The following is a 13,144-nucleotide window of genomic DNA, read 5'->3' as shown; positions in this document are numbered from 1 at the left end:
AACGTGATGGACTAAACAAGGTATTTTTTTACACTCCTTTTTTATATAAGAATATATTTGAAAAGAATATCCACTCTGGAATTTGCGAAATTTTAAGAGTATTTGAAAAATAAACCCGAGGCTGAGATTTTGAAAAGAATATAATTTTGTTTGTTGAAAATTTATAAGTGCAATACAATGATATGCTACATGCCAAAAAAAAAAAAAAAAAAAAAAAAAGCAGCACTGGTCCCATGTTCGATGCTAATAACATTACAGGCTTAGCATTTGGCCATTATATTATTGCCTGCAGTCTGGTTCCAAAATTACTTCAACGGCATCAAAGTCACGATTAGAAAGGTAATGTGGCGTTGTTTAAGACCCACGTACGGAGGCTAGATCCTAGATGGATGTGGTGGCTGCCATCTTTGTGACTCAAAATTTTAATTTCTCTTATAGGACTTTTATGTATATTACTTTTAAATAGTTTTAGTTAGGCGTCCCCTATTAGCAGTAACGATTCTCCACTGCTAGATGTAATTGACACGAAAATAAAGTCATTATGATAATGATGACGATGATGCTGTTGTTGTTGTTGTTGTCTCGGCATAGTCCAGTTTGTATTCCTTTATAATAATATATAATTTAACAATATCATGACAAGAATAATTTCAGCCTAAAATCGTCCAAGATTCAGCCTGGGCCGGAGAATATTCTTATAAAAAAGAGTGTAGGAGCATCAATTGAACTAAAAATTTTAAAAGTGCTTAATCTCGTGAGCGAAGCTACGTTCTTTGTATGTTTTGATATAATAAAAAAGAGAAACAAAGGGAACACTACTTTTTAGAGGGAAAAAAGGAATTGCAGAGGGGGCACTCGGAGTCGAACCAAGGACCTCTCGATCTGCAGTCGAATGCTCTACCACTGAGCTATACCCCCACTCATGTCTACATTTGGGGAAAATTTAAATATTAAATTTTAAAATAGCGCGTGAGCATTCCCAGTTTCCCCTCTGACTGTTTTGTCCATATGAGCGAACGTGAAATTCCCCAAGGGTTCCTGGCATCAGGAGCTTCATTGTCGCGAATATTTCCTTTAATTGATGCATTCATCTCAAGTTGCTATGTTGGACTAAGAACTGCACATTGTTTTCTCGTACATTGTCTCGTGCAAGTGATAAAAATAAGCGTTAATAGAAAGAGCGTTGACACAATGACTGCAAATGTCAAGCCGGTAAGTGATCAGCAGGACCAGCAGAGCTTGTGTTTAATTATTAAGCTTTTTTAAAAATATAAGCTTAACTAAAGCTGCACCTACAGAAAAGCCTCCCTTAAGTAGATACTCGTATTTTCTGGGACTTCTCTCTGCTGGCCAAGGTTACGTTATTGAGTTTGTGTGCAAAACAGCTGAAAACTGCAAAGCTGAGACATTCGATACTCAGGTCAGTCCGTTTCCCCAACAATCCCGGGCCCCCACATAAGTGAAATCCCGGGGGGAGGGCGGGGGGGTACTCCCGGAAAAATTGGGCGGAGGTGTGCGGCCCGCTTCCCAAAACCCTTACTCTATTTAGGACCAAAATCTGCGATATTCCCTACCCTATTTATGACTTGACCATAAATTCGAAACCCTATTTTTGACCTGACCCTTAAATCAAAACCCTGTTTCAGACCTGCATTACAATTAGTTCCTTAGTTCAGACCAATGTTAAATTACTGTAAACATAATTTGTGAAGGGCTTTTGTTGATTTTTTTTTTCAATAATGACGAAAAAGTGGCTTCTTCTTATAAAAATATACCCATATCAACGCTAGAGTGCAAAATCCACACCCTATTTATGACCAAAATGGCTAAAATCAGCTAAAATCGATACCCTATTTATGACCAAAATGGCTGAAAAACCCATACCCTTTGGGGCCGCACATACCTATATAGCCCATATAAGGGAGTGAAATCTACTGAAGAGAAGTAGGGCAATGGTTTGTCAATTTTGATCCGTCCAATCAAAGTGGACCATCTCCAGAGGTGGTCCCAAATGGTCTGGTTGAATCAAATTGAAATTGACCTTTCCATTAGAATTCTGACCAAAATGTCCAGAGTGTTTGGCACAACAGAATTAGCACCCAAGGCTGCACTGACACATACTCTCTCTCCAGGAATCAAATTTCAAGTATGGATTTTAATTTTTGTCAATTGTTAGACTCCCAAGCAACCTCTGCAATGCCATTCCATTTTTATCCACCCCCTCCTATTGAGTGGGGGGTAACTGCGTCGGCACCTCTGATCTTTTAATACATTCTGAGGAGGGAAATGTGTTGGCACTTTGATCCTCCTTTCTTAGGGGGTCAAAAGTTAACTTTTCTGACAGGGTGAAATTGAAAGCTCCTCAATAGGGATGCAGATATTAAAATGGAATGGCCCGATGCTGAGCCTCTTTAGCACATTGTCTAACAATCATCCTCGATTATTTTTGTGCATGAGAAAGTGGGACAATTTTTACTAGAAATTTCTTGCAAGTCTGCGATATGCCTTAAAATATACATATTTGTACACAACTGTTTGTTAAGACTTCTGTACTGTTAATTTCTTTTCAGGAGCTGTTTAACTGCAGACGGGTTCTTATCATTGGAAGTGGAGTTATTGGTCTGACGACTGCTTATCTACTACTTGAAAGAGGGTCTGTCGGGAGAACAACAGTGATATGACTGTATTAGTATAGGTAATCATATGGTTTCGAGTTCAATTTGGAATTAATTGCACGAGTGAGTTTTTTAAAATGCTGAAATTGCATGAGCTGCTTTGGTGAGTTCAATTTCAGCTCTTTGAAAAACTCACAAGTTCAAATTAATTCCAAATGAACAAGAAAAACTGTATGATTACTTAGAAATATTATAAACATGAAAAAATTTGTGTGGAGGAAGTGCCAGAAGATCTTTCAGGAAGCTATTTTCTCTCATTCCAGAAAATTTTTTTCAAAGTTTCCGCACAAAATTTTCGTCATCATTTTACATGATATCATTGGCTTAGAAAATTTCCTACTGTCTTTCAGCCAATCATAATCCAGAATTACGATGTGTAATTTGCACCGGTGTTACACTTTCTGCACTGGTGTTACACTTGAACTGCACTGCTCTCAGCCAATCAGAATCGAGTAATTTTTTCATGTTTATTATTATGATAGTAATTATTAAATGTGTGATTTAAAAATCTAGTTGAGAAATTGTGCTGGTTAATTATCTAGTATGAAATTCACATTCAATAGATATCTGATGCTTACATCTCTGCTGCTCTGCTCACTTTACTTTGTACAATGTGTCTGTTTAAATATATTTTGAAAAAAATTTGTAGATATAAGCTTTTCCTGCTTTAGGCTTCAAACTGAAGTCAAGTAGTTTGAACAGTGATTATTTGATATGAGAAGCTTATGTGTCCACCTTTCCTGTGCATTCAACTGGATTTTAATTTTGCTATCTGAACTTTTGCTACAGCTATGGTGTAACAATAATAGCGAAAGATTTTCCTTCAACCCGGCATTTACCAAAGATCTCCACAGAAGCCTCAGGGGCATTATGGGTTCCTCCTGAAAGGATGGTAGAGCTTGTAAAGAAGTCATCAATTGATGTAAATCAAGCAGGGGAAACAGCACTGGATCAAACACTGAAGGTTTTGTGTTCTTGAGTCATCAAGAATCACATAATCTCCATATTACTGTGTATCACTCTGCTGCATGCTTATGGTTTGGCATTGGGGAGATTATTAATTTCCCGGCTGAAAATGACATTATCGTTCTAGTCCCTCCACACTTCCTTGAGGTCATTGTTGTCTCTTTTATTTACTTGGGGAAGATCAGTGAATTGCCCTTAATGCACTCGCACTAGATAGCTTGAGGCTTAATTTACCACTCAGGCAGGTCCCCAAACAAGAGACCTGCTCCCAGGATAATAAGACCTGCAAACTACTTAACAGCTTCAGCTTCACCGTGTCTCTCTCTGTGATAGTCTTCCTTGAATTAAAGGCAACGCTGAATGGATTTCAAACATCCTTGAAGGATTAAGATAAATATAAAAGAGGCAAAGCATTAATTAATTGAAAGCAGGTTTATGACTAATTAGTTGGTTAATTAGTTTATAGCATTATAAGAACCATTCATTTAAACATGATAAAAACTGTTTTGCTGTAGCATACCTTGTTCTCAAAAGCAAAATTCTTAGTTTAAAAGAATAAAGTGTATTTGTTCCATAGGGTAAACCAAGCATTGGTTTATTTGTAACTTTGTATTGTCATCTGCAGGCATGGTCTGCCTATGGAGAAGAGAGGTACATTCCTCTTTGCAAAGATTCAGGAAACACTGGAGTGTACCTGAGAGAAGTCATAACACTTTTTACAGAAAAGGTAAGTGCTGCATATTTAATTTGTTAACCAAAAAAAAGAATGCTACAGCATTTTGGTTTTTATAGCTCAAAACTTTGAGATCTAGACAGTCAGACATTTTTGAATTTAGATTATTTTGTCATTAAGGATTTAGTTATGCATAAACAAGCAAAAACTAACGATAAAAACCAACATTTTGGTGTCTTCATTCCATTCCATATTGTTTTTTTTTTTTTCACTACCATGACAGTGGCATCATGAAGACACCGAAATGTCGGTTTTTATTGTTAGTTTTTACTTGATTAAATTATTTCATTTTTCTGAGTGATTAATCTTTCATTGGGTTCAGACATTAGAGTACCCCTTCAAATTTTTAAAAGAAATCTCAAAACGTGTTGCAATCCCAATCATTATCCAAATGTTAACCATGCTCACTATCTGTTAGTGTTGACTGTTCTATGCGATGTTGAAAACCCACAATTTTTTCACCAGATAGACCAAGCTTGTCTGGAGGGTTACAAGCAGATAAGAGGATTTCAACATTCATTTTCGGTTGTAAAGGACAAAGGTGTGCGTGCAACCATTCTACTCTTAGGAATGTTATGGATCATGTTTAAATGCCCATTCGCCTACATTAAAAAGTTCCATGGGGTACCTAAGGAGAAAAGTGACAAGGAGGGATGACTGTAGTTGTGGGTTAGCACCAATCAATCTGTGTTTTTATATGGAGCCTTGTGATAGATTTGCTACCCACCCTTCCTTGGATTGACCAAGCAATAGCGAGGTCAATACGGCAAGGCTAGGGTTTGAGATTTTTCCATAAAGACCGAACGTTCAAGGGTAATAAGTTATTTATTATATGGCTTTTTGCTTTGTTTTTGCTAGCCTGTAATCAGCCTGTGGGCATTATGGGAGAATAATGCCCTACAATTAGCCAATCAGAGCATGTGTTATATTGGCTACAAGAACAAACCAATAATAAATAAATTTAACAGAATAGACCAATTTTGATCTATCAAAATTCAGCCTAACACAATAGACCTCAGCACGAGGCTCTAGGGAATAAACCCCACAAACTCTGTAGTTATTCCCCAGAGCCTCATGCTGAGGTCTATTGTTTTAAGCAGAATTTTGATACATCAAAATTGGTCTATTCTGTTATAAAAAGGGCCAGTGAAAACTGAGTGCAAGATGATCAGAGAATCTTAGAGAGAAACACAGAAGTTGTGCATGTACAAGAACATGTTCACAGAGGTATCAAGAAAGAAAATGAAAAAGAATAGTAAGAGAGACTTATATTGGGAAATGCAAGTTTTGAGTCCACGTTTAGAGAAGCATAGTTATTACAAAGAAATGAAAGCTGTAAGTGTATTGTAAGAGAAGGAACAAGTTATAATGTAGAAACTATTAACCAAACCCTAAATTAACATAACTGATCAACAAAATAGCGGGACAGCTAGTTCAGCTAACATTGTTTAGCTACTTGTTTACAGTGTTTTACAGTACAATCTGTTAATACAGTGTTTTGTTAATTATTTCATACTTTATTGATGAAGCTGTGTCATTGTTTGTTATATCTATATGTACTGCTACAGGTGTGAGTGATTTAAATGGACAACTAAAAGACGCCTTTTCTTTTGTTGGCCCAGTCATTGATCCACAGCAATTTGGGACATGGCTTATTCAGGAAGTATGAATTGTTATATTGTTCAAGTTTCCCTCCCTCCAATATAATCTCTTATTAAAATCCTATTAAATGTTGAGTAGTGCTGTAGTATATATCATGCTGCACTTGTAAATCAGAACCTTATAAATTAGAGAGCATTAAGTAACTTAAGTATAGTTTATTGTCCTTGTCATTTTTAATTTTTAATATTTCAATCTTCTAAATAATTTAACATTTATCTCTGATAACAATTACAGGTTGATATCATTCAGCATTTCTTTTCGTTTATTAAATGATAAAAAAGTATTTCTTTATGGACTGTTCTTATGTGATAATTTGAATTGGTCTTTTCCTGTTTACATGAGGACAACATGGTTTGGCTTGTGCCCTTACACAGCTGATTAGATCAACTGCAACTTTGTTTCTAGATAACATTGGCTATTTTTGGTGGATATTTAGATCAACTTACTGAAACTTTGTTTTAACATAAGCTAAATGTATTTTTGGCATTGCAGTTTTATAGACCTTGCTCTCAACATGAGTCATACACATGTGAAAAAAAGAACCTCCCCAATATTAAATGGTGGTCACTACTTTTAATTAATAACTTAATTAATTAACCTGGCCATTATTTTTGATGGCAGTGTACAAGAAAAGGTGCCCAATTTATACAAGGTGCCATTAGAGGATTACTTACAGAACAAGCACATGCCCTTAAGATGACATATGGTGTTCAGTTTATTGTCAACTGTTCAGGGTTGGGATCCATAGAGATAGCTGGAGATAGAGGAATGTACCCTGTAAGAGGTTGGTGATATGTTTTCATTTTACTCAGGGACAATAGATTACTCAGCTGCAAACAACCTGTTCAAGACACTCATAAGTGGATAATTTAACATGTGAGCTGTTCTAAATAGATAAATAGAGTTTTGATCATGTTAATTTGAACTTGTCAGCTATTTCTAAATCCCTCTTATTTCAAACTCACATCCATTTAGCTTGGATTTGCCCTTATTTTTTGAACAAGATGATTTCAAACTACCCACTATTACTAACTAATTTACATTTCCTGTGACCTAAAATTTATTTCACTCTTCAATGGTAGATGTTAAAAGACCATGTCAATCATTAGCTGGAACTCTACAGTTTGCTCACACTATGTCTTATCTCTTATTGTGACTCTTCTGTTCAAGGAAAAAATTTGAGGCATCCCTTGAGTAATAAAAGTGTGCTGCCTTAAAGGCCAAAGTTTTTACTTCACATTACTTCAGATAAAGGTTTCTCATCATTCCTTCATCATTCTGTAAAATTTATTATCAGTTATTTTCATATTACATAATATTATACCCCTGAATTCTTGGTTCAAATAGTTTGCCATAAAATACAGTTCAACCCCTAATAAACAACCACCCTCAGGGAAATGGATAGTGGCCACTTAGAAGGGGTTGGCTGCTTAATAGAGGTGAAAACAACAGAAAAGCCCTCATTAGGACTTTGATTACTGGCCGCCCAATAGGAGTGGCTGTTTAATGGCTTTAACAGGTGACTGCTTAATAGGGGTTGGACTCCATACCTAAGTGATTGGTAATCTTTTTGATCCTGTTGATAGGTTCTCTCTTGATGGTAAAAAATGATGGCAGTCTGTTTCCCAAGATTGACTTTTGTGTTGCTACGGATCATACCAGCTTTGGCCTTGATGAGGCAGGGCAGGAGATTCATGGCGTAGCATATATTTTACCAAGAGGTATACTTAAGATTCTGCTTTTTTACAAACATGAATGCTCATTTATGAAGTCTCTTTTTATTATAACTACTGTAATGATTTGATTCAGTGTACGAGGCAAGAATTTACTTTTAGCAGCTCAAGGGAGGGTGCTTACTGGAGAAGAGTTGCTTATTAGGGATGGGGTGCATATTTTGTTTTCAACATATAATCTGAATGCTATGCAATACTTTACTGAGAATTATTGTCTCAATGACTGTAACAATGGGGCCTCTGATAGTTATGATGTTCAACATTACATGTACGTTCACATGAGAATGTAGAGATCATAATTCATTTGCATAATCAGTCTTTTTATGACAATGTCTCGAATGTCACTTTCCCTTTGGGGAGCACTAATGGGAATTAAGGGTATGGTAAAAGTCTGCATATAAGCCAAGTGGCCCATCAGGCCGAAGCTTATCCCAGTTTGGTAACATGAAGTGACTAGAAATATTCCTACCCCCCCCCCCCCCAGATGGGATGCTAGGCCATTGCAGGGTTACCCCCCAGCATTAAATTCACTGGGACCCAGTTTTATACCTGGATGGATACAGGCACTGAGAGAGTAAAGTGTCTTGGCCAAGAACACAACACAATGTCCCCACCAGGGCTCAAACCCGGACTGACGAGTGCACTAACCACGAGGCCACTGTGCATCCACATGGTAATTATGGGGGAGTGAATATTACAAAGGTGACGCTTATTGGAAGGAGAGCACTAAACTGAATCATTACAGTAAACACCCGCATATAAGAACCTAGTGATTTAAGAACCTACAGGCTGAAATTGGGCATTTTAATACCCAAATATATAAGAACCTATTTAGGCTGGCAAAGAACAATAGGTTCTTATACAAAAAAACACTCTTATTTTGTAGCCAAAATACTGGATTTTAATTGATAGAAATTGTGAAATTTCTGAGAAACACCATGAAAATTATTTGTTTAATTGAAAATCTTTTAAATACAGAGTATAGAATACTGTATAAAATTATACTGGTGTAGCCTTGGGACTTGAATCTGTAGAGTGCCCTGACTTTTGCTCATGTGAAATACACATTACTGCTTGTCTTTTTCATTCCAACTGTAACAGTGATACCCAAAGAAAATGTTTGTTCTTTCTGTGTACAGTACAATGCATCTTTATTTCAATACGCAAGAAAATTAATATTTTGTTTCACATTGTATTTGATTATTTTCAAATTGGTTCAATTTTAATTCCCTAAATTGGGTTTTTATTTATTTTTGCTGTTTTTATTTATATATTTATATTGCTGTTAACAATTTACATTATTATCAAATACAACTGTAAATATGGTAGCCTATGATACTGAATTTATTATTGTTTAAAAAATAAGGCTTGGCATTTTTGCGGTTTAAAATACAAATGTTCAACCATTATGACATACTAGTACTACAGTAGCTCTCTGAATGGTATCACTATGACAACTCCTACAAATAAGAACCTACTAAGAACCTAATCAGCCTGAGTTCGGAAAAACTACCCCAAAATATAAGAACCCATTCAGCCTGAACCCAAAAATTCTAGGTTCTTATACGCGGGTGTTTACTGTATGGTAAATTCACTAACAGAGTCTAGGGTCGGAGTGAAAACTTCTGCCCATGAGTCCTAAACATTTTTGTTCTCCTGACTTGGTGTATCCAGTTCAGTGCGACTACTTGAACTGACCCACCTAAAAGAAAACTAGCCAATCAAAACGTAAACTGAGAACAATGGACTGGTAGCTTAGAACTTGTGACAGTAAGTAACAGCCTGTTTGACGTGAAAACATAAACTCTATCATCTCCTCTGCATTACATACACTCGTAGAGATTGAGCCCTTGACAGTGAATTATCATAACTACAAATTTCGCTCGAAATATTTGGCTTGAAAGCTCATTTTGCGGCGGCTAAACCGAAACCGTCGTAAAGCGTACAAAATTTAGGCTTGAAACTAACCAATCAACAAATGGCAAAGTCGGCAACACTTCCCACTTTGTTGGGTTTTCAATTTTGTTAAGATCTATTGTTCATATTCTTTAATGTCATTGGTTTATTTGAGAAAAAGATCGCTATCCTTTGTTCTCAAGTTACATTCTGATTGGTTAACTCCTTTCCAAGTGGCCTGGTTTGAGTAGTCGCACTGTAAGGAGAAAAGTAGAAAGGTTGCTTCTTGCCCATGAGGGTGGGAGAAAAGGGATACAAGAGTGAGGTGCAGAATGTAAGAGGAGATATGTTGATAGCTGAAAGGCTCAGGGGAGGTGAGGGTCGGAAGATTGAATATTTTAAGGCAGAAAAAAAATGAGTCTCTTCCCTGCATGGTGCAGGGCTGGCAGAGCCTAGGGGGACTGGGGGTGGGGGCTTTAGTTCCACAATTTCAAGTGAAAAATACATAAATTATAATTTTACAAATACCTCTAGACCCCCTTCAAGTTAGCACCTCTGGCACTCGCTTGTAAACCTCCCCCCGCCCCACGAATTCAAAATACGCTCCGCCATCCCTGTGACAGAGTGTTTTATTTCAGCATTGTTCAGAAATATGTTTGCAACTTCTTTCTTTTTTTTGTTGCTGACTTACTGTTTCATGTCCACAGGTGCAGATAGATTAATGCTTGGTTCATTTTATCAGCCAAACCGATGGGATCACGATTTATCTATTTCTGCTCCGTATGTACAATCTATGCTGAGACGATGTAAGGAACTCTGTCCGCGCCTCAATGTACTAAAAGACAGTGATATTCAGGTCACGGTTGGCATTCGCCCTGCAAGGAAACATAAATTTCGATTAGAACAAGACCCTTATGAGCCATGTATTTTTCATAACTATGGTCATCACAGGTGGGGAATGACGTTATGCTGGGGCTCAGCAAGAGATCTTGTTAATCTCATTGATAATACTGCGACCACGATTGCCTGTTGTAAACCCCAGCATTTGGCAAAACTATAACTGCACGCACGTTTTAATATCAGACAGATTATGTAGACATGTATTTTTTATGAACTCTTGTGTATGGTACCAATCCAGCATAAAAGTGTGTACTACTCGCTAGGTAACAAAAATAAAGTCGAGTGGACTATTCAATAAATTATACTCCCAATCTCGAAACGGGCAAAATGAAGTCCATTTGAAGTTTTTTTTGTCTACTTCTTCTTTACCTTGCTCGTTCTCTTCTTTTTTTTTTTTTTTCGTCAGGGCGGTTTTCAATAAAACGTTCACGTGTGCTGCATATGAGCTTTCTCCATTTAGGCCAGTTGTCTACAACTTCTTCCCAGTGGCTTCATTCAGTGAGAGAACAATCTACCATAAAAAATACATGGTTGTACTATTCCTGGAGGTAACAACCTACAGCAAAACCAAAGAGTGCACTACTCAGTAACATATCTATGAAATACCGTCAAAACTATAGTTATTAGTTTACTATTCAGTGAGGTAACACTTTTAGCAAGCATTCCCGTCCGAATTCTGGTCCTGCGCAAATCTTCCGTAGGAAATATGATGGCGAATGGTTCATTTACCCAATAATTCTCAATGTTCATAAAAATTTACAGGAACGTTCTAACATCTTCAAACCTAGCGTACACTATGTCGTTAGCACAGGGACAAATATTGCAAACCTTTGGCTTTCCTTGCGAAAAGGTTCGCATGGTATTGTGGTAAACCGCCTTTTTTCATACCAGGCATTCATCAAAGTGAGGCCCGCTTTGGATATTTCTGCTTTGTTCGCTGTTACCGTAAATCCTCGAATTAGCTCCTCCCCTCAAATAAGTGCCCCCTTCGAACAGGCGCCCCTTAACCAGCCTCGTACAGCAGGCCTAGACCAACTAAAGGGATTATATTAAGTAGTTCGTCAAGAGAGCCAGAATTTACACACTTGAAGCTTTCAAACGCTATATATACTGCGCGTGAAACACATGCGTAGACAGGCGAGGGTAGACGAAAATACGAAAAACCCCAAAAGCTTCCAAAGACCTTCGAGGGGCCGTCGGGGAATAAGTCTCACCACTCCCGGGTTAACAGGCGTCAAGAAAAGCGAAGAAGAGACCCTGTGTATAACGTGTGTAGCAATGCGAACATTTAAAGAGGACCATTCATCTTGTAAACGTCTCAAAGAGCCTGAAAGAAAGTACCGCATGTCATAGCGCTAAACGTGCGTGGACAAAAGTAAAGGGGTTGTATGCGAATTGACACAGCCGAAGTACACTAGTGTTCAAAAGAGGCAGTGTACCACGCGTGAAATACATTCGTGGACATGCGAGGGTTGACGAAATCGCAAACACCAGCTAAAGTCATCGAAATCAAAACAATCTCAATCTTCTCAGGAGCTATATGACCTGCAAAACATAATTCAGTTTTCATTTATGGCTCACATACATGCAATCAGTTGTTTTTCATGAATGCTCAAATAGTCGTCAAAATGTGAGCGGCCCGATCTCTGCTTCTTTCCAGTGCCGAGTCCCAAAGGGTCTATATTTTGGCCACCATGCTCATAACCAGGCGTGTGATTATTTTCAGCCGATCAATTTCACTTAAGGCCAAGGTCTTCGCGATTTAGTTTGAAGTCCTTGGAACTCAGAAATATCGTATTCAATTATTCCAGAAAGCTCTGTTGTCAGGATTGTACAATACAGGGGCGGAACTAGGGGGAGGCTGCAGGGGTGCGCACCCCCTCCTCCCTGAGATGACATATTCGCTTTTAAAATTTGTTTACCTCACCAGTCAGTTACGACATTCTTTAGAGGTGCAGCCCCTCGAAAAAAAGATCCTGGATCCGCGTCTACAATAAATCTTAGACATTTAGCAACTGCACATTTTGAAACTCCAGATATCTTATTTAAACTGCCTTTTTTGTATCTGCATACTTACCAATTTGAGAGACGCCACGTCAAGTAAATAAAGAATGTTGAATAAATCTTTTCTGCTGTTATGTCTGCCATCTTGGATGTATTTCCCACAATTCCATTGAGCCGCGCAAAGCGTTAGCCTCGCGGAGAGCGCGTGAGTGCGCGGAACGATAGATAACCACGCGTTTATCTCGCGCTTCGATCGGTACAAATAATAAAAGGGCAAGTCCGTTTATATCCAGAGTGATTTGAAACCTCAATCTTATAATTTTAACAAGCTTAGCCCTCCAGGATTGGCATGTTCCGATGCACAAATATGAACTTGCGTGAACTCTGGGAGTGCTTTGAAAGTGATATCTGATGAAATGCCCCCTTTTCCCTGAAAGGGCAATTTTGATCATGTCAATGCCAAAGGAACACATTTTACGGATACTTTACTATGAGGAATATATACTGAGTCGGAAAATTTAATTTATCTAACATGTCCTTTTGTATTTAAGTGGCCTCTGTCGGTAATGCATCCC

The 13,144-nt window shown here is 37.8% G+C and overlaps 1 protein-coding gene, 1 long non-coding RNA gene and 1 other non-coding gene across 4 annotated transcripts; 1 reads left to right on the top strand and 2 right to left on the bottom strand.

Moving 5' to 3' along the window:
• Window positions 1-846: 846 nt before the first annotated feature.
• On the bottom strand, window positions 847-918 carry Trnac-gca (transfer RNA cysteine (anticodon GCA)). The gene has a single exon. It is a non-coding gene; the product is annotated as a tRNA-Cys (tRNA).
• A 94-nt stretch (window positions 919-1,012) lies between these two features.
• Window positions 1,013-10,897, top strand: LOC110061043 (uncharacterized). The gene is made up of 9 exons (XM_020767861.2): window positions 1,013-1,212; window positions 2,571-2,653; window positions 3,465-3,639; window positions 4,267-4,368; window positions 4,840-4,915; window positions 5,943-6,037; window positions 6,658-6,820; window positions 7,623-7,757; window positions 10,373-10,897. The coding sequence occupies exons 1-9, from the start codon at window positions 1,192-1,194 to the stop codon at window positions 10,723-10,725; spliced, it is 1,203 nt and encodes a 400-aa protein (XP_020623520.2). The 5' UTR covers window positions 1,013-1,191; the 3' UTR covers window positions 10,726-10,897.
• Window positions 2,128-13,041, bottom strand: LOC149097701 (uncharacterized). 2 transcript variants are annotated; one of them, XR_016204398.1, is made up of 3 exons: window positions 10,935-13,041; window positions 10,357-10,540; window positions 2,128-4,017 (listed from the first exon to the last, which is right to left on the bottom strand). It is a non-coding gene; the product is annotated as an uncharacterized LOC149097701 (long non-coding RNA). The 2 variants fall into 2 exon arrangements; XR_016204397.1 differs by lacking the exon at window positions 2,128-4,017 and having other exon boundaries at window positions 10,329-10,540.
• Between the last annotated feature and the right edge of the window lie 103 nt (window positions 13,042-13,144).

The sequence above is a fragment of the Orbicella faveolata genome, unplaced genomic scaffold, assembly GCF_042242905.1.
Source record: "Orbicella faveolata isolate gen_17 unplaced genomic scaffold, um_ofav_v1 contig_47, whole genome shotgun sequence".
Taxonomy (NCBI): Eukaryota; Metazoa; Cnidaria; class Anthozoa; order Scleractinia; family Merulinidae; genus Orbicella; species Orbicella faveolata.
The sequence above is the reverse complement of the archived record's forward strand: the minus strand, read 5'-3'. Positions and strand labels throughout refer to the sequence as shown.

Excerpts from the sequence above, each read along its gene's own strand:
- LOC110061043 (XM_020767861.2), top strand. The coding sequence starts at position 1,192 with ATGACTGCAAATGTCAAGCCG. Across the intron at positions 2,654-3,464 it reads TATCTACTACTTGAAAGAGG|CTATGGTGTAACAATAATAG; the intron begins GTCTGTCGGGAG and ends CTTTTGCTACAG. Across the intron at positions 4,369-4,839 it reads TAACACTTTTTACAGAAAAG|ATAGACCAAGCTTGTCTGGA; the intron begins GTAAGTGCTGCA and ends TTTTTTCACCAG.